This window comes from Humulus lupulus, chromosome 2, assembly GCF_963169125.1.
Source record: "Humulus lupulus chromosome 2, drHumLupu1.1, whole genome shotgun sequence".
NCBI classification, from domain to species: Eukaryota; Viridiplantae; Streptophyta; class Magnoliopsida; order Rosales; family Cannabaceae; genus Humulus; species Humulus lupulus.
The window spans coordinates 292936548-292959168 of record NC_084794.1 but is presented as its reverse complement, the minus strand read 5'-3'; the positions used below and the strand labels follow the sequence as shown (position 1 = coordinate 292959168).

General features: G+C 32.8%; 1 protein-coding gene across 2 annotated transcripts; it reads left to right on the top strand.

Moving 5' to 3' along the window:
• Positions 1 to 7445: 7445 nt before the first annotated feature.
• Positions 7446 to 13368, top strand: LOC133816795 (uncharacterized). Of its 2 annotated transcripts, none has more exons than XM_062249104.1 (6): positions 7446 to 8010; positions 8726 to 8875; positions 9957 to 10073; positions 10919 to 11029; positions 11481 to 11992; positions 12526 to 13368. In XM_062249104.1, the coding sequence occupies exons 1-6, from the start codon at positions 7497 to 7499 to the stop codon at positions 13114 to 13116; spliced, it is 1995 nt and encodes a 664-aa protein (XP_062105088.1). In that variant the 5' UTR covers positions 7446 to 7496; the 3' UTR covers positions 13117 to 13368. The 2 variants fall into 2 exon arrangements, with proteins under 2 accessions (XP_062105088.1, XP_062105087.1); XM_062249103.1 differs by having other exon boundaries at positions 10916 to 11029; positions 12526 to 13367.
• The last annotated feature ends 9253 nt before the right edge of the window (positions 13369 to 22621 follow it).

Here is a 22621-nt window from a genome sequence, read left to right as displayed (position 1 = left end):
ACCCTTAAGCAAGACATACCTATTGGATAACCCAAGTTTCCACTAGTCAATCAGACAAACTACCTAGCTAGGTCGTCACTAAGCAAGTAATATCATCCATGAATTAGATAGACACACATTATGTAGAAGAGAAGTGCTATCCTAAAGGATAAACAGTAAAAATGAAGTTGTTACCACTTGAAGAGATCAAACACAAACAAAAAATCTACAGAATCGGACAAAGATAATAGTTCGACTTGCCTAAACTAACATGAAGAATGTTCACAAGAACATTCAAAGGAAAACGAAGAGAGAAAACTTACCTCTTGAGAGCTCCTTCACTCCACATTTTGCATCTCTCCTCCAAACCCTCCTGAAATGTATGTAAGGGTAAAAGACAACCTCCCCTTATATAGTCACATACCACCATCAGATGGATGCCAAGTGTCAACCATTAGAAGGTCTTACCAAAGAGTACTTGATTTCCTCAAAAGGTACCGAATGTTCCCAAGAAAAGAAAATGAACACTAGGCAGACCACTCGGCCACCAGGTGGACCACTCGGTAAGCCAGTCGACCCCCTCGGCGGCCCACTCGACAACTTCAACAGTCCACTCGACCACCTCGGCGTTGCACCCGGTCTACTCAGCAGTCGAGTCAGCCACTAGGCGGACCACTCGACAGACCATGCAACTACCCTAGCACTCAACCCTTATGGCTGATTAATCCTTCCACTCAGCCTGTTGTTGGACCCATGAGGACACCAGGTGTAACGCCCCAACTCCAGGGACCGTTACGGTGTGCCTTGTAAACAGTGCTAAACTCGCTAATCAAGTCTTTTGGCCAAAATCGTGTACTAAGTATGATTAGCGGTTTAGGGATTAAAATTTTTGGTTAAGATATAACGCTTCATTAGAATGTTTATTATATACATTGGGATCCCAAAAATATAATTTAGAGGTCTATTACAAGAAAATATTTACAACAGGCCGATCTAAGCGGCAAAACAGGGTCAAGCCCTAGTTCCCCTTCAAACATCGGCCGTGGTGGTCGAGCAGCTGCATATGTACACATCATCACCTAAGCTCTCCAACTCAAGGATGGTCCAGCTTTCTTTTGCCTTTACCTGCACCACATAGTACCCGTGAGCCGAAGCCCAGTAAGAAAACATAATATGCTCATGAACAGTTATAACATGTCATCAGATCATAAGGCACACGCCTAGCAGATATATCCCTATTCCAACAGGCAACAAATCCACATAATGTTGAGTATAATACATCAACCAATGATCATAATAATCATCCAAGGCTTTCAGTCCAAACAAATAGGTGACAGTCGCAAAAGTCACTAAGTTGGGTCTAGCTCTCTTAGCCTTGTGACGATGGGGTCTCCGGGGCTTAATAGACAAGTGAACTTTTATCAGTTCAAACAGGATAGGTGCATGATGACTAGTCACCAACATAACCTTCCTCATAACCATAGAGTCATAACCCTGGAACATCGTTCCCTAGCCATGTGAAAAGCAGTCACCGGGGCCTTAGGCCCTAGCTCTAGTAACTAGTCTTAGACTAGACAAGCGCTTATAAGTTCATCGACCTTAGGTTCGGTCCAACGTTAATGCCTTAGAGCCATTCAATGCTGATATCGATTAGATCTAATCTTCATTTGGCTCGGCGTTCATGACGCTATGACATTTCTGACTCTTAGGTCAGTGTCCCTGACTAGTCAGTACATATACAAGTAAGCAATGCTACCAAACATATATCATATGTCAAATATCCAAATAAAGGCATTCAGCATGCTTACTCAATAATTACTAGCACAATTAGGATCATGCATAAACACAGAGGCTCAAGCTTTGAACAATATCATACTCAGTATACAAAGCATGTCCTAATCACATGTTTCTCATGCATCACATGCATCATATTTAACCACTTGACATGCCTCAGCAATAATCATGCATGCCACATTTAATAATCCAACATGCATCAATAATAACCATGCATGCCACATATACACATGGTGCAATTTTCTTACCTTTGGTCCAAGCACAGGTTACTAATAAACAAGCCACAAGCACGATCCTGATCCCAAGCCCCTAGTGAAAACCTAGTCACAACCATGATATAAAACCTCATCAAAATGGGTAAATAAATACTTCCAAACCCAACCCAAGCCTCCGGGACATCGAATCCCACTCAACTAGGTAGTAGGATCGACCCCAAGCCCTTAGAGTTAAGTTCCCATCACAAAAACTCACATTTTCCATTTTTTCCCTTAAGGGTCGCAGCCCTACAAGGACCATGCCGCGGCCCGCCCCCCTGGCAGAGCCTCCTCCACCTTCATCAAGCTAGGGCCGCGGCCCAACCTCGCACCAGCCACCTTTCCTCATTTTTCCACTTTTAAAACCTTCCAAAAACCTATCCAAACATCTCCAAATCCCAAAATCAAGGTTCCCAAACATCCCCATGATCCAAAACCCATAAAACCCAAGTCTCAAATCAATTAAAAACTCATCAAAACACAAAATCCAATTCAAGCTTAAAAACTTAAAACTTGAATTACCTCCAATTAAATTGTTTCCCAACTAAATCATTCGGCTAATAAGCTTCTAATATTTCCTAGGATTGCTATGCATCGATCCTCGCTTGAATCCGAGTCCTAGAACTCAAGTTACCTTCGAAAATGCGATCGGGAGACAAAAAGGAAACTTTAAGGGAGAGAGAACATACAGAATGATCTTTTATTCTTTTAAAAGATTACTTCAAGCTTAAGTAGCCTTAACCAAATCCTAACACTCGGGGTCCCAAAAACACTCCCGGGGGCAAAATAGTCAAAACCTCCAGAATCTCCCCCTGATCTTACTAACTCCCAATTTATCACCAAATATTAATTCCCATTACCCAATAACCCGATAATGCTCTAAATACCCCTTGACTTATTCCAAGTCAAGCATAAATCCCGTTGTGACTTTCCCACTAGCTCACCTCCTAGGATCGTCTTGTGCTGGGTAACCCTGGCATAACCAAATAATAATATAGCACCACACACATATCACATATATGCCAAATATGCCCGAAATGGCGAAAATATGAAAATCACCCAATTACTAATAAATGGGTTCACATGCATATTTAATACACCTAAATATGCATTTATCATTTAATAACACAATAAATCAATTATGGTCCTCCAGACCTCCTAATCAAGGTCCTAAACCTTATTAGGAAATTTAGGGCATGACACCAGGGTTGTGAGGGCATGGCCATTCGGCCTACTCGGCCAGACCAGTCGACCCCAAGGCGGGCCACTCGGCCACCTCGGCCAGGCCACTAAGCCCTTTAAGGGTAAACATATTCAAGGCATATTCTAACACGCTTTCTCCCACTTTTGAGACCAATTGAGATGAATAAATTATGATATAATTAATTTTTCCAACTCTTTGATAAGAATGAATTCTATGCCAAAGAGTGAGAGACAAACTATAGTAGGAAAAATCTGTCTACATGTTAAAATAATCCATGAAACTAGTCGAACTAGCCAACCGGGCCCAATAAGCCAACCAAACAAGCTAGTAAGGCCCAACCCAATGTAAATGGACTTATGTATGCCAAATGAACCATCTGATTGATCAAAAAATATCTAGAACTGAATCCATATACATTTAGTTAGCTAGAGACCTTGAAACAATCAAGGTATATGCAACTCCTCCCATGAAAATTGCGCGGAGGGGGGGGGGGGGGGGGGGGACCACTAATAATGGGTCAGACGGATCAGGTAGGCAGAACTGGAACTGTAAGGAAAATAACTATAAAGAGGACCCTCAGGGGCTAACAAAGAATCATCAAATAACTCTCTCTGACTAGCACTACTCTCTTGAAGCGATACAGGTTAAGCGAGTTGAATTAGTCAGCCTGACTGGACCTAACCCAGTTGCCAAGTTCTGTCGTCACCTTGACCATTCTTCTACTCATACATTCATCATTATTTACGTTATCATTTTATTACTTTCAATTAAAATTCACTACAACCGATTAACTTGAGCATCGGAGTCCCTTTGGCTGATACCCCACCGGTACTCCCAATTAAACTCTTGTGTCTTGTTCTTGACAGGTTGTTGGTGCCTGTTTAATCAATTGTAGGAAATCACATCTACAGTTACCCACTTTAAAAATTTTTAAATATTAATCAAGTGAGATATAAATATTATGTCATATTCTCTTTGTAACTAGTTACCACTTCCTCAGTTTCACATATTGGTAACCAGTTACAATATTTCTCAGTTTGAGAATAGTAACGAGTTACAAGAATGGAACCAAAAGAAAAAAAAACCGTATACTTGGAACTAATTACAATATTTCTTAGTTTTAGAATGGTAATTGGTTACAAGTTTGCAACCAAATTGAAAAAAAAAATCGCAAACATAGAACTAGTTATAACTCTCAAAAAATGAATAGTTGTAACTAGTTACAACCTTTTTTATTGTAACAAGTTACTATGACATGATTTGAAGATTTCGAAGAAAAAAAAATATACAATTTCAAATTCAAATTCCACCATAAATCAATTGTTAGTTTTGATTATTTTAATGGAATAGTAGATTTACTATTCTTGAGATTTGGTGAAATAAAAGCAATCATTGAGAATGTGTATAAGCAAAAAAAAAAAAAAAAAAAAAAAGAATGTATATATATAAATCTAGTTATTCAATTCTTTTTTTTTTTTTTGAATATTTTTACATTTTGTGTGTCTCTATACCGAAAACATATAAAAATTAGTTAATAATTATATATTTATACAAAGGAAAAAAAATCTTTTATATAATAAAATTATATATATAGCAAAGCTAGGTATGTATATATATATAGAGAGATTAAAGAGAATATTACTTAATTTTCTATATATATATATAAAACTATACTTTTATTCACTTCATGGACTTGTCACCATACTCAATACTCAAAACTACTTTGATTCCATGACCCTTGATGAACTCTCAGTTCCATAATTCTCTATTCAAACTTTGTATTTGTTTTTTGTTATTTTCTTTCTGCAATATTTATTTACAAATTTATAGACTTGGCTGTTGGACTACCTTCGCTGACACCATCTTGGTGTCTCAAGATTTCCTAGTTACTCATTTGTCTTTGTTCAACAAGTTATTAATGTCTACGACAATCAACTTCATTGATTGTAGATTTTAACATCTACAAAAGTCATTCTTCAAAAAGTTTGATGACAATAACGATGGTACAAATGAGCAATAATAAAAGATTTAGATTGAAGGCAAAGACACCCATTGATCTCTTATTCACTTCTAACACGAAAATACTTTTTTTGTGCTTGATGACTTATTAAGCAAATTGAGCATCAAAGTGGTGTTAGATAACGATGACGATCATTTTGTTAAAAATAGATAATTTATTAAAAAAGAGTGTGCACGATAACAATAATTCCTCTTCTTCTTGCTAGTGATTAATAATTGTTGAACATGCCAGTTCCCTGACACTTTTGACGCTGGTGAAAGTCTTCTTTATTTTTTGTAGTGGATGTAAGTGCAAAATGCAATATAAATTGGAAATTACTAGTACAAAGTCGCATTGTAATGAAGAAAAAAAATGATAAGGGAGAAACAGATGCAAATCATATCATTTAGCTAGTTATTAATAATTTAAATACTAAAAGCTAAATGAATAATGCTAGTGACAAAATAAAGTACACATAATAATGGGTTATATTAATTTTTTTGTTTAAAAAAATAGTAGATTGTTAATTTAAATGACCACGTCATAACTATATACTTTACCCAATTTCAATTCGGAATATAACTGCAAATTAAAGACCAAGCAAATTGGAAACTTTTGTGCACGAATTTAAATTTTATTTTTAACTCGACGAACATTACGACAGGTAGTCAGATCCAATCTTCCTTCTTTAGAGCAGAGAATCTGAATGGCTGGCAAAACAGGAAAATTCTGTCCCTGGCTTTATAAGTAGCTTGCTTGGACATTAATTAGAGTATAAAGAGTTATTGTAAAAGAAAAAAGTCCTAATCCAAGCATCTATATTATATGTATATATTTATTTAATGTCATTTTTTAGAAAAATCTAGGGTTGTAATATAATTAATAGCGACAGACTTTTTTCGTCTTTCTTTTTATAGTATATATAATAATGAAAATTAATGTTACAGCCCAATACCTAACACCACTTGAGTTAGCAAATTAAAAATCACTCACCAACTTAAGTGTGTATATATATATAATGCCTTTTTGCAATGCTACGGAAAATAAGGCATGAAAAAAATATATAAGGTTTTTTAATGAATCCAAAATTCTATTACTTGCTGATGAGTGAATTAGTTAAGTTATTAGATTTTACTTACTGATTGATTAATGTGGAAAGTATTTGAGATTTTTTTGATTTGAAGTCATGAATATCAAGTTACTATTATTAGGTACACGTGTTTTGTACGAAATTATTAATATTTTTTTAACAAATGAATGATAAATATGATTTTATTTTTCTCGATACCATGTACTTTGTTTTTCTGTAAAAGTCTTCTTGAACTATTGTAATCATTGCAAATATACTCTTTCAGTTGCATTTCTTTTATATTTTTAAACAATCTGCCAATGTAATACAGATGTGTCACTAATCTGGCACAATTTAAGAGTCCGGACGGAAGATACATATATAGATAATAGTTTAATGATAAATTATGAGAATTTATATCTGCAGTTTTAAAACTAATATTTGTATATTTAGTGTCAATAAAACTAATTTCGGCTAGCTTAAATTAATTAAATAGACATTTGTATTGCAACTATACATGTGGCTCATGGCCACATTAGCAACTCGTTGAAAAAATAAACAAAATGTAACTAAAGGAGCACATTTGTGATAATTGCTATAGTTCGAGAGAATTTTTTAAAAAATAATAATTAGGGGGAAAACTATCATAATTCAATAGGGAAAAATCATATTTATTCATAAATAAATGTATATAGGGTATGTAACCATTTTGTACAGTGTGTTTTTGCAAAGTATCATCTTGGTACTTTGTGTTTACAAATAATGCTCATTTGATATCATACATTTTGAAATCATACATATTTAGTACCCTGTATTTTAAAATCATACATACTTAGTACCCTAAATTTAAATTTAATTAATAAAATTTATCAATTTAATCAAATTACTCTCAATCATACGAGCTACAAATTATATATAACTGCTTACAATTTAGTCATATTGACAAAAGTTTATTAATTAGGATACTAAATATCTATGTTTTCAAAATATGAGGTACATATGAGCATTATTAAAAACATGTGGTACGAGAATGATAATTTGCAAAACCAAAGAGTATCAAAGGAATAAATTCCCATGCATATATATATATATATATATATTTAAGTTAATTAGGAGACAATATAGTAGTACCACATAAACCAGAGAAGCATCGGTGGTGTTAGCCGAAGAGGCCAGCTAGTTGTCGCGTGTAGATCGATGTCGTTATTAAAAGGAGAATATTATACTGAAAGGCGAAATGATGACATTAAAGAATTGTTGTTCACAAACAGCATGAAAGGCCGGTGGGAGGAGGTTATTAAGGCCTATGAGCAGAACCCTTACGCTTGTGTGGCAAAGATCACAAGATCGGGAGACACTGCTTTGCACAGAGCTGTGTCCGATTCCCAAACTGATGTTGCATTGCAACTGCTCCAATATTGTTTTCAACACCAAGCTGATGTTTTCGCATATATGCGAAACGATGAAGGAAATACGCCTCTCCATTTAGCAGCTGCTCTTGGAAACTTGAAAATATGCCAAGCAATTGCCCCCACACAGCCCGACGTTCTCGGGGTTCGTAACAGGTTCGGTGAGACCCCAGTTTTCTTGGCAGCCCTTCATGGCAAAGACGATGTTTTCAGTTATCTTCAGGTAGACGAGCGCGAAGAATATTATAGAAGAAGTAACGGGGATAACGTTCTTCATGTGGCTATCTTCTTTGAATTCTTTGGTAACCACTAGTCTAATTTATTTATTTATTTATTTATATATATTTACTAGTAATGATATGATATGTAACCCAACCATATTACACACGGGAATTGCTTTTAAAAATAATGGATTTCAATTTTAATAAATATGGTTAATTGGGCTTAATTATTAAGTAACTTTATATAATGTTCGAATACATATATCATTGTTTTATATTTATAAGAGCTATTATTGTAGTTATAGATTAACTTTTACAATTTTTTAAAAAGTTGTAAATAGTTTAGGATGGAAAAATTATAGGATCTAAATAACTTGTTGTGCGCCAGTTTGAATTATGATTTTGGCACATTAAATTGTATAGAATTTTTTAAAAAATTGTGAGAGGTTTTTTATATAACTGTAATAGATGTTATTCATATAAAATAAAAGTATTGTTATTTGGTACCTTAAAGTGCCAACACTACATGAGTTGACATTTTATGGTTGGTTAGCAGTACTTTATAATATTTATTAAATTCAAATATATGGGATTCAATATTAGATTGTACCAATAGCGATATGTTACTTTCTTGTAGTGTTGTGCACCAATGAAGCTCCTTAACAATTCTAAAAAAAATAAAAATTACAACTTGTATGTAAAATTACTATTGATAGAAACTTTTTTCAGAATTTCTACTGTAAAAATTCCAAAAAATATGAGATTATTGCATAATATGTATTCTTGGGTTTCTTAGGTATGGCATATAAGATCATCCAGCAGTGGCCGGCTTTTGTTGACAGTGTGAACGAGCGTGGCGTGACTCCGCTTCACGTTCTAGCCAGTAAGCCCGATGCATTCAGAAGCAGCAGTCGGCTGGGACGTTTTCACCGCATCGCCTACTCTTGTATGAATCTCTACATATAATAAGTTAATAATTATATGCAATTCAAAACCATTCTAACATCATTTCATTCAAAAAATAAAAATAAAAAATCTAACATCTTGTCTCTCTCCATATATAAAGATTTATTTTAATAATATGTTTATCTATAATATAATATTTTATTTTATCTGTAGCATATCTCAATTTATAATTTATTTTGAAGTATTTTCTAACATATTTATTTATAATACTTACGAGAGAGTACGAAAAATATGTTAGATTACATAAAATTATATATATTTATTCTATAAAAAAATATGTAGATTTCAGAAATTTTTAGTTTGAACGGTTTGTTTTGCTAATTTTAATAGAATATTCTAAATATTTAACGAGATGTATTTTTAAAATTAATAAAAAATAGATATTTACTAATTATATTAATATAAATTTAAATTCAAATGTTATAAAATATCATTATTATAATAATACATAATACAATTTTAAATATTTAATAATTATATTAATATAAATTTAAATTTTATAAAATATTATTATGGTAATAATATATATAATCCTAATTTTTTACTAATTATATTAATATGAATTTAAATATTATAAAATATTATTATAATAATATTAATACAAGAGACTAGATATTTAATACTTATATTAATATAAATTTAAATATTATAAAATATTATTATAATAATATATAATACATAATCTTAATTTTTTTTAAAATATTATCATTTATGTTTAAAAGTGTTATCATATTATATATGTATATATATTTTAAAATCATAAATAACATTTTGGTTTAATTATTTATTTAATATGTTTATGTCATTATTTTATATATAGTATTATTTATTTATTTGAAATTTATATGACAATTTAATAAAAATAATTAATAAATTTTATAAATAAAACTAAGTAAAAGTAAAAGTGCATTGAATAAAATGATAATCTAGAACGGTGCAAAAACATTAGTGACTTATTTGATACTAATTTTTTTTTTCTATAAATAAATAGACATACATGTACATCCTTTTCGAAGGTAAAATTGAGTTAGATATTTTGTCTAATTTTATTATATGGTCAGTGTTAGTTGCGGATGATGAGGACAAGGAAGCAAAAAATACAGCCAAGTTGGTTGTGCATGTCGATCGTCACAACCAAACACAAGATGCAAGGGAGGATGACCATTTAGAGATCGAAAGTAAGTATATATATATATATATATATATATATATTTATGGTGCATCTCACAAACACAATAAATTTAGGGTTTGTAATTTAAATTTTGTATAATTCAGAGTAATTACTCAAGTTAACGTGTTTATCTAATCATGTAATTACACAGAAATTATGTAATTAAAGGTAATTGAGAGATCTCAATTACACTCATAATTCTCATGACCTCAATGAGAATTTAGTGTAATTATACTGTATAATTATTAATTACTATTAATTTTAAATAATATTTATTACACAATATTATTTTTTTATGCAATTACTAACCGTTTTGTCAAATATGATAATAAGAATTCATAAGTCATCACTCAATATCCAAGCACATCGTATTTTAAAATATAGTATAATTATTCAAACATATAATTACATTGTTATAAAAATAGTAGTTGTTAACCTCTTATTTCTTTTGTCGTAACAATATTAGGAACGAACCCATGTGTTGGGTAAAAAAGTTTTTTTTTTTTTTTTTTTCACTTTTGGCCTCCTCATTGTTCTCCTTTATATAAAAAGATAATTAAGCTTCTTCAATATTTCATTCAACAAAGAGAGTGTTTTCTCTCAATACTCTCTATTATTGTTTACAGTTTCTTCACACTTTCATTTTGTTGTGTTCATTTAATTACCAAAAAAAATCTGTTGAATTTAGTTTCTCTTTCTCTATCTGTCAATCATTTTTTACTAATAAATCCAATGACGTTTTACATCTCATATTTAGGGCCATATCAGTACTGATAATTAATTGTCTTATTTTATGTGGTAGAGTTGGTCAATTATATAATCTTACATTGGAATTAATCTATTTGACAGCAGAGAGGGGATGGTCTACTTGGAATCTATTCCCACCGAATTATGCTTGGTTTGTTTCATTCTTCAAGTTAATGATGAAGGCTCTGATTGTTATCTTCCTCGGATTCGGATTTGGTTTGTACATCTGAAATTTGTTTCTTTTACAATAATCCTATATTAATATATGAAATACCTATATTAATATTTTTCTTTGTATTATATATAGATATGACAATTTTTTTATCAGAGCTTCACTTTAAGTCTTATCGGTGGAACTCTTAGTGTTCTCAATCTACCGAAAATTAGGTTCAAATATATTGTTGCACGCGTGACTAATTTTTGTATACGCGTGGAAAGTAACATATTTGATCCTTATTTTCGGTACTGTAAACTATTCGGAATTTTCTGAAAATTTGCAGGTGCTCTAAACAACTACATTATACACGGTTATAAAAAAATCACGCCAGAAACTGTTCAGAAGTCGAGAACAGTAAAGAGCTCTACCGATAAGACTTAAAGTGAAGCTCCTGTATAGAAAAATTGTCATACATATATATAAATATATGCAAACACAATATCCACACAGATTGGAGGATAAAAAAATTGGAGAGAAAGAGAGAGTTACACAGATGGGCTAAACGTGTTATGGATGAAATGGTAAACCGAAGTACTTTATACAAGTATATGATTCGCGGTGGAGAGAATCCTGGTCTCGAAGAAGACATATATTTATATAATCTCCCTTCTGAAGAACAAATGGGTATAGAAAGAGTACCACCAGTTATGGATACACCAATATTGATTGCGGCAAGGAAGGGAGTGTGTGAGATGGTAGAGAAAATCCTAGATGAATTTCCAATGGCAATCGAAGACTCCGACCAAGATGGAAAGAATGTGGTGTTGTTGGCCATTGAGAATCGACATCCCCAACTTTATATATTTTTGTTGAACAAGTACGCTAAAAACACAGCCATTTTGCATAAACTTGATAAAAAGGGGAACAGCGCACTTCACATGGCCGCTAAGTGTCAGGACAATTGGTCTTGGCTTATTCCTCGTAGTTTGGTTCAAATGCATCAAGAATTAAAATGGTACAAGGTATGCATTCATTAAAGTTTCTCTTTTTCAAGTTTGATTATTATTATTATTGCATTTGATATATGTTATTAAGTCCATATATATGATAAAAAAAATTTATAGGAATTTCACCTTAAGTCTAAGATAGGGTTCTTCATTGTTTTCGACTTGTAAATATTTTTTAGCGCGATTATTTTTAATGATTGTATATATTGTAGTTGTTTAGAACATCTGCAAATTTTCAAAAAATTCCAAATAATTTACAGTACCGAAACTAAGTTCAAACATGTTACTTTCCACGTATATAAAAAAAATTAATCACGAGTACAAAAATATGTTTGAACTTAATTTTCAGTACTATAAACTATTCAGAGTTTTCTTAAAATTGCACCGATACTCGAAATAGCTTCAATATACTCGGTCATAAAAAAAATCGCACTGAAAACTATTCAAAAGTCGAGAACACTGAAAGTCCTACCAGCAGCAAGCTTAAAGTGAAGCGGCGGTCGAAGAATTGTCCTACTTATATATATTTGGCTAATTTTTGCATGAAGTTCGTCAAAAGCACGATGCCACAGGATTTCCTTTTACGCGTAAACTTTGAGAGAGAGACCCCTAAGGAGGCTTTCATCAAGTCGCATGAAAAACTCATCAAAGACGTGAACGAATGGCTCAACAGGGTGTCCGAGTCGTGCTCCGTTGTGGCGGCGCTTGTGGCGTCTGTGGCTTTCGCGACGGCATCGACTATACCTGGTGGCACTATGTCTGATAAAGGAGTGCCAACTCTCTGGGGAAGACCAGCGTTCGATGTGTTTGGCCTCGCATCGATTGTGGCTTTCTGCTCCTCGGTGACCTCGCTGGTATTTTTCCTATCCATGCTCGCCTCTCGGTACCAATACGCTAAGGACTTCCCTTTGAAACTTTTTTTAGGTTTCTCGACACTCTTCATATCCATAGCTTCCTTGGTCACTTCTTTTCTTTCCGGAATAGTTTTCGTCATTGACGAGAGTCATAGGCATGTGGCGTATGCTCTGTACGGGGCATTGTGCCTTCCGATGGTTTATCTTGCTCTGAAACAGTTGTCCCTCTATCTTGATCTCCTTGGCTCCCTCATTCTAAGACTTCCAAAGTATGGTCAGCAGTAACTAATGCGCTTTATTTGGAAATGGAGAGTGGGATTTGAATAAAGCTCAAAAAGCTATTGACAAACTTCGATAAATAGCAAGGTCTCACATTTGTTTGAAGCTTTGCATGCTTGGAAGCATCGATTGTTTTCTTCAATAATAATAATAATAATAATAAAGAAGTTTGGATAATGATGGTGTGGATATATTATGTGCCAAAACCAGTTTGTTTTGTACTGTAATGAGGTTTATTACACATTTTCATTTTATAAATATTTTTATTCTACTTTTTATCTTATTATTGTGTGGTTTTAGAATATAAAATAGTGATAAAAGGCATTTGAGTTGCTTAACACTACAATAATATGTTGAAAGTATATATGTGTACTAGTATAAACACACATAACATTGGAAATTTTTTAAAAATATGGATTTTATACTATTAATATGCAAAAATATAGAAATTATACTTTACTTAATTTGTAGGAAAAATTTACTAAAGAAAAAATTAAATTATGGGAAACACAATTAGTAACTAAATAAAATATGGAAACGCCACATTTTCATTCTATTTTTTCTTCATTTTTGTATTTATTATTTTTTACTTCTATTTTTTTTTCTTTTTTCACACGTATGAGCTTTTTTTTATGTCTTTTTTCTTCTTTCATTTTTTCATTTTTTTCTACTAATTTTTCCATAGATATTTTTTTTTCTTTTCATTTTTCCATTATTTTTCTTCTTCTTCTTTTCATTTTTATTTCTTCATCTTTTTTTTTCATTCATCATTTCTTTTGTTTTATTTTCATTTTTTACTTATTCTTTTACCATTCCATTTTCACTTTTTTTCATTTTTTTCACACATATATTTTAGCATTACATAATTATTTTACTTTTTTTTATTTATTATCATTTATTATTGTAATTTTTTTTATAGTTTTTTCCACTATATGTAAAAAAAAATTCAAATAAATTTTTTCAGCATTTTCTTTTTACTGTAACACTTATAGGAATACCAAAATTTGGAAAGAAAACTAATAAAAATATGAAAATGTGAATGAGTAACTAGTTACCTTAACGTTCTTTGTGTGTATATTTCTAAGGGTAACTAGTTACCTTCACGTTCTGATGTGTGTATATTTATAGTTTCTTTATGGTAACTGGTTACCTATGTTACTAAAATCATAGTTACTTCTTCTTCATTTTTTAATGAAGTGTTCTTCCACTTTTTCCTACAAATTTGATGTTTCTTTTCATATTTAATATGAGTAACTCGTCACTCCTCTTAGGTAATTGGTTACTCCTCTTATGGCAGAAAGTTACTCATCTCAGGATAATTGGTTACCCCTTCTGGTGCATGTTATTTAACCCAGCTCCAGATTTTTTTTTTACATAACTGTCAAAGATCAATCAAGTAACTGGTTACCTTACCCAGGATTTGAAAAAAAAACGTACAATCTAAAAAAATATATGTTTATAATAAATAAAAAATAATTCATATTACAAAAAAAAATTCAAAACAACCAAAGAAAAACTTAATATAAAATTAGTAATATAAAAACAATATAAAAAAAATAAGCTAAGAAAATAATAATCAAATTACATACATACCCTTCCAAATTAATAAAACTTGATTAAGAATAAAAGTATGGCATAAACCAACTTTTATACAAAAATATGAGAAAATAAACTCATAAAAGTAAAAATTCTTAAAAAAAGCCATAGATTAACTTTTTTTTTAAAAGCCATACTTTTGCACACTCTAATAAAAATCTCATATAAAATGTAATTTTCTCTATAACATTGTTGAACAACCACATCTGCTGTAATGTTATTATTGAAAATATATACGTGGACGTAGTCTTTCCTAACGCTATAATGTTATTATTGAAAATATATACGTGGACTACTCTTTCCTAACGAGTAATGATACATGCATACACAAATACTATATATACTAATGTGTCAAATCATTTCAACTAATCATATATATTTAAAATAGTCCCACTAAGTTAAAGTGATTTGCCACGTAAGTGTGTGTAGTGTTTGTGTGTGCATGTATCATTACTCTTTTCTAATAAATAGATAGTCTCCTTGGACACAATTTACAGAATTTTACATTTATATACCTAGAATCCAAATTATTTACAAAAATAACTTCAACCAAATTATTTAAACAAATATCAGTGCCACATCAGTATAGCATACCAGATTTTGAAAAAAATTGGGAAATCTTGCTTTCCAAAATTTTTTTTTTTTTCTGGGTTGTAAAAAGTTACATTTTGGTTGTTTACGATACCGATACGATACTAATTAGTCATTTTTAATTATCGAAAGCTTTATTTTTAGATCATATTATTTCAATACCTTTCGGTTACCTCCAAAACCCATTTGTAACCATCTTAATATACCAATTAGTTATTTTTAGATTATATTATGGTATCTTATTATTTAAGATACATTTTGGTAACCTTTAAGCTTATTTCATAAACAAATCAATTGACATATAGTATAATAAGTTACCATATAGTTTATTAATAAAAATTAATTTAGTATACTACACAGTAATTTTTAATAGACTTTTTTAGTCACTCATGTAATTTACATGTCATATTATTTAAGACATTTTTACGTTACCTTCAAGTCTATTTTAGAAACTAATTAGTTATCATATAGTATGAAAAGTTACTCCTATAATTCCAAGTTATCATATATAGCTTATTAAAAAAATGAGATTATTTAGTACACTGCATAGTTACTTTTAAAAGCTTCATTTTTGTTGCTTTTAAAATCATTTAAGATACCAATTGGTTACCTTGTGATATATGACTAAATTTTTTGGTATGCCACAAATTTAAAGCAACCAACAAACTTAGTGAGTTACAAAAAATGGTCTTCTTATGTTCTATTTAAAAGTTACCAAACAATATCCAAAAGAAACTATTTTAAAAAAGTTACTTGAAATATTACTAAAATAGCTTTATACACTATGTTTGGTAGGAATGAAAGAAATTAGGATGGAAGGAAAGAATAAGAGGGAAAGAAAAATTTTAGGATGGAAAAGAAAGTGAGTTTCCATCATAGTTGTTTAGTAGGGAGGAAGGAAATAAAGTTAAATTATTTTTCAATTACTTTTGGAAAATTTGACTTTTAATGCATTAAGTGGTACTGTATAACAAAATGATACAAAGTTAAAAAAAAACATCATATTTTTATTCTAGTATTCTTTGGATTCCCAAAAATGCCCCTATCATAAATTTCCCACTATTTTTCTCCCATTGTCTTCTCCCTATCTATGCCTCACGCTTTCCCTCTCTATCTCTCAAGCTCTTGTACACAAAAAAAAAAAATAAGGCAGCTTAATCCATACAAATTTTCGAGCTTGGATTTCAGGGGCAAGTTGTGAATCATTTCAAGGAAAGAACTTCATTTTGGATTTCGGATAAAAATCGTATGGGTAAGTGTACGCCCTAAGAATCAGCACGTACCTTGTTGAGGCATGTTGTGAAATTAATAGTGTGTGCAAGTATACACAGTCATCAAACAAGTAATAAAGTGATAAGTCAAGTATCGTTTCCACAGGGATTGAAAATTGGAAATTAATTCACAAAATTAATTACTCACAAATTGGTTTCAAATAAAAGTAAAACAATAAGATAAAACTAAATCAATGAAAAGCAAATAAAATTAACAAACAAAAACTAAGAGAAGAAACAAGCTAGAATTATTAAATTGTCCTAAAAATGCAATTATGGTAACAATGTTGCAGAGGAATGCTATAGCAATTGGGCAAAGTTGTCTAGGAATTTAAATTTCATAATCCTTTTTCCAAAGTGTTTATGGTTTGGTTCTTTAATTAATTAACATATTCCTATGCCCAATTAATTTCAAGAACACTAATATAAGTACAATTCCTCTAAGTCATGCAAGGTGATAATATATCCCTATACAATCACAAATCCAAATCTAAGAAATTAAGAACTTGCATCATTCAAGTTTGTGTCCATTAACATTAACCTTTCCAGAATTAATATTAATTCATCAACCCACAATTGGTGATCAAACAAAAGTAAGCATTAGGCAATATACACACTTGAATGAACAAAACTCATCCACCAAATCATTCATGCAACAAAGTACCAAATCACAATTTCAAGTCAAGAAAATAATACTAGCAAAATAGAAATTAACTCATATATAGATGTGCAAAAATACAAAATTCTAAATTAGAGAAAGATAAAAAGAAAAATCCATATGGAGTTTGTCACAAGACTCCAAGTTTTTCCCCCAAAATCCTCTTCTTCTTCCTCTTGATTTTTGCCAAATCTCTAAATAAAATTACTAGAGAAAAGTACCAAACCTAAAACTAACACTCAAATAAAATATGTTTTTCTTTTTCTTTTTTTTCATTTCTCTGAGTGTTTTTCTATCTACAATGGCAGCTCTCTCTCCAAAATGGTGGCTGCTCCAAGGTTGAAGAAGATAAAAATTTACTCTCTAGGGCTCCAAAATTGGGTATAAACCCTTTCTTTTTCTTCTACACGTGGGGACCACTCTTCTTTTCAGAAATTTTCAGCTCATTTCCACCTCATCCTCACACTATTCAAGTCTCTCCCCCTCATTTAATCACTTGCCAAGTGTGCAAACTTTATGTTGCTGGCTGTACACACTTTGCTACTTTGCTGTAGCAAAGTTGACTGATGCTACAACAAAATGCCAAAATTTCAGCTCCAAGATGATTTCCTTGCACATGTTTCACTAAGCTTTCCAAACACCCTTTCTTTTTGCCTTCAAAATAGATACCACATTTTTAGAATATAATCCCATTATTTTCCACAAGAGTTATCATTAATTAAAACAGAATACATAAACAAAATTAAAAGACAAAATGACTAAAACCACATAATAATAACACAAACACTCTATTTCACTTAAATTTTTAAGTTCAAAAGCTCAATTAATAACTCTAAAATATAGAGTTATCACACCCCCAAACTTAAACCATTGCTCGTCCCGAGTGATGACTCTAAAAGAAGAAATACAAGAAAAATCAAGTAACTACAAGACAACATAATAAAGAAACAAAAGAAAAGACACTACTACAAAGAGGAGATGCTTACTTAGTATTTGGCCTAACAAGGAAAATGCTCTCAAACTTTTATCGAAGATGATGATGATGAAATGATAATATAATTCCTCTTGTAAGTGTTTTCAACCAAATTCCTCAAATATTAATGATGTTATCAAACCAAGAATCAAGTGTTTATCCCTAAAGTGTATACATAGCTCTTCCCAAACATTCTCAATTCTCCCTAAAGTAAATTAGATCTTGATCCTAAAGCCTAATTATTGTCTCCATAAGTTGACTTAATGATTCCCTCTCCACTAATGTAGACAAACACTAACCAAGGATCAAAAGGTCTTTAACAAGCTTGTAGTGTAAGGCTTAGGTGCAGGTGGTTAAAATAAGTCATTTTAGGCTCAATTCACTTTAAAAGCGCCTTAATTTTCCTAAGACCAAGTAAGAGCTCACAATCACTTCCCCAAAAAATTACCCCCCAAAAATCAAAGTCACTCTTGCCATTATTCTTTATTGTTAACATAGACAGAAACAAACAAAGAAAGAAAGGAAATAAGACATAATGCTATTTTTTTTTTAAGATGCTACACCCTCAAACTTGCCTTTAACTATATGAATATAATTTGCAACTCTTTGATTTTTTTTTTCAATTCTTGGGGTGCACTCTTTTCTTTACAAATACACTTATATATATATATAAATGTAAATAAAATAATGGCAAGGACACATCATGAGATCCACTCCCCCTAAACTTAAAACGAGATCCACACTCCCCCCAAACTTAAGAATCAACATTGTCCCCAATGTTGAAAACAAGAAAGGAAAACAATATAGCACTCACCAAAATACCATTCACAAAGGCACACTCCTCTCACCCTCCCCTCATGATGCAACACTCAACATATATCCAAGAAAAATCAAGGTGCTCACAGGGTATGGTGAATGAATATATATATAGCTAGGCTAGCATGTGGTAAAGAAAGAAAGGGAGTCTAATAAGCTCAATGGGGTGACTAGGGATACAAAATATATATCATGGTTGACTTGAAAAGCACAAACGGTCCAAAGATGGCCTAAATCATCTCCTCAGTTTAGTGTTGACTAGGATTTCTCCTCAAGGGAACCACTAAGCAATTCTAGAAACTTAAGCTCTCCCAAAAATCTAGCTAACTTTATGGGTTCAAGAAATTATTGGTCAAGCTATGCACACAAAATTGGGATCCACACTATCATCAAGATTTTTAAAACTCCATTAAAAGTTGAGTACTATTAGCTTAGAACACAAAACAAGAGGCAAGGGGATGGAATGTGACATGAATGCAATTGTGATTGTTGTTTATTTTTTTTTAGATTGGTCATCATCGAACCCCAAGTTGAGCACCAACTAAAGCAAGAACAACCTCAAAACAACAACAACAACAACAACACAACTAAAACAACAATAGGCACAACCTAAAACAAGACAATGATATTAACAAGACACTAAATCAACAAAGCTACAACCACAGAACAAAAGAAATAGCAAGAACAACATAGGAATTAAATGAAAATGTGTTGTGATGAGAAAACTCCCCTGGCCTATCCTTTGGGATTATCATCCAAAGAGATAGGGTCGATTTTAGAAGCGATGGTTCATTGTGGAGCAATGGAGTAGAGGAGTTCGTGAGCTTTTGGTGCCTTGGCTGCCATTTCCTGCAAATTTTCGAACACCATGGGCAACCAAAGTAGAACAATGACCACATCACACCAAGATGTCTTGGATCTAGGATTCACACAGATGGGGTGGGGTCGTGAAATCCCATGGCTGGATTGGTTTGGGTCGATGAAGAACGCGTGGGGTGGGGTCTTGGGGGGTGGGGTTCTCGCGGTTGGTAGGCGGAGATGGAAGGGACGGAGATGCAGAGGTGGCGTGGGTTCGCGATTTCTGGCCGAGAAATGGAGCTGGGCTCACGGCAATGGACGGAGACAAGGCCTGGGGGTGTCGAGAGTGCTGGGTTGGGGCTCGGGACTGGCCGCTTCAGGTTGAGGGAATCTCAGCTAGGTGGGGTCGGGGTTCTCTGGACGTGGTTGTCGTGGTGGAGGTGGCTGGGAGATTGTGGGTTTGGGAGATGAGGCGTGGCTATGGGAGGCGCGGGGTTCAGGTGGTGGTGGTGTGGTTCTTGGTGGCGAGGGTGGTGGGTGGGAGGCGGCTGGGTTGATTACAGAGAGAAGGGGAAGGGGAAGATGATGAAATTAGGGTTTCAAACATAGACTAGGGCTTTGGGCAAGAGATTTTGGCCCAAATTTTACTTTTCTTGTGTTTTAATAACTTTGTTGTAACATCATAGAATTTTGCTGCAGCAACAGCAAGTCAGAGAGCAAGCCCAGAATTAATGTTGTAACATCATAGAACTTTGCTGCAGCAACAGCAAGTCAGAGAGCAAGCCCAGAATTGATGTTGTAACATCATAGAACTTTGCTGCAACAAAACCAAGTCAGAGAGCAAGCTCAAAATTGATGTTGTAACATTATACGAACTTTGCTACAACAAAAATGCCCCAGAATATAACTTCTATTTCTCCTCAAAAATTGCTACAACATCACCCAAACTTCGCAGCCCCTTTTTTATTCCATTTTCCAAGAAGTGTTTGATTTAAAGTCGTCGGCTTGACTTTATGGAAAAGTTCTCATCAAAGAGCGGTTTTCGCCCATAGAGAGTGGCATATGCCCTCACATATGGTTCTTCATTATGAATGCCCTCAAGCTTAGCGAGATGTGAAATTGACAGACTCATGTGCTCAACTCGACTTGCTTTCGATGATTGAGTGGTGTGGTGGATAACAAGATACGATGCTATTGATGGCGGAGGAGTTGGTGGCCAAAAAGGATCTTCATATGTGTATGCTTCCATGACTAGTGGCTTCCAAAGTTGAGAATCAAGGACTTGTTGCTCTTGAAAGTGTTGCATAAGGGGTGGTGGTGGGTGGACATCTAACTTTTCAGCACTGTTTTGCTCAAACATTTTCTCAGCATCTTGGGGAGAGATAGAACTAGACAAGCTTGACTTCACTATTTTCTCTCCTTTTTCTTCGCTACTTTGGATTGAAGTGGGCTCCTTGTGCCGCTCCAAATTTTCCCCAAACTTCTCTAACTCTTCACCACTTCTCAAAATGACCTCCTCACTTTTCTCTTTTCCCCTTGCATTTTCCATATCACTAAGCAACTCTTTGGCCAATAACCCAATTTGATTCTCCAACTTCTTCAAGGATGCATCTTGGCTTTGAATCAAGGCATCATTTTTAGCCATAAACTCCATCACCAATGCCTCAAACGAACTTGATTGATCAACTTGGTGAGGTTCCTCTTCTATGATAAAATCTTGAAAATCCTCCAATGTTTCCTCCCATGGTTCTTGAGTGCAATCTTCAAAAGTAGGCTCCATATGGCTAAAATTGTTCTCCAAAACTTGGTTGGTTATTGGAGAAAGCAAACAATACCACTCATCATATTCCACCATATCTTCCAACATCCAATAGGCTTCATCAATGGATAATTGGTAGAAATTGGTGGTACCATCTCCTCTTTCTACCCATTCTCTTGTGGTGGCATGCAACCCATTGAGAAAGACTTCAAGTAAACACTCTCTAGAGAGACTATGGTAAGGGAACCTCGTGAACAAATTTTTGTATCTCTGCCATGCTCAATGTAAAGGCTCGAAGTCATGTTGAACAAAGTTAATGAGTACTTCCCTATGAGACATCTCAAGTACCTCGCAAAAGAACTAAACAAACAGGCGTAAATGGGAACTAGGAAAAATAAAAATAAACAAATGAAAAATAAGAAACCAAATTGACAAGCAATTGATTTTAACAAACAAAAATTTCACTAAATTCAATCCCCGGCAACGGCGCCAAAAACTTGTTGCGAAATTAATAGTGTGTGCAAGTATACACAGTCGTCAAACAAGTAATAAAGTGATAAGTCAAGTATCGTTTCCACAGGGATTGAAAGTTGGAAATTAATTACTCACAAATTGGTTTCAAATAAAAGTAAAACAATAAGATAAAACTAAATCAATGAAAAGCAAATAAAATTAACAAACAAAAACTAAGAGAAGAAACAAGCTAGAATTATTAAATTGTCCTAAAAATGCAATTATGGTAACAATGTTGCAGAGGAATGCTATAGCAACTGGGCAAAGTTGACTAGGAATTTAAATTTCATAATCCTTTTTCCAAAGTGTTTATGGTTTGGTTCTTTAATTAATTAACATATTCCTATGCCCAATTAATTTCAAGAACACCAATATAAGTACAATTCCTCTAAGTCATGCAAGGTGATAATATATCCCTATACAATCACAAATCCAAATCTAAGAAATTAAGAACTTGCATCATTCAAGTTTGTGTCCATTAACATTAACCTTTCCAGAATTAATATTAATTCATCAACCCACAATTGGTGATCAAA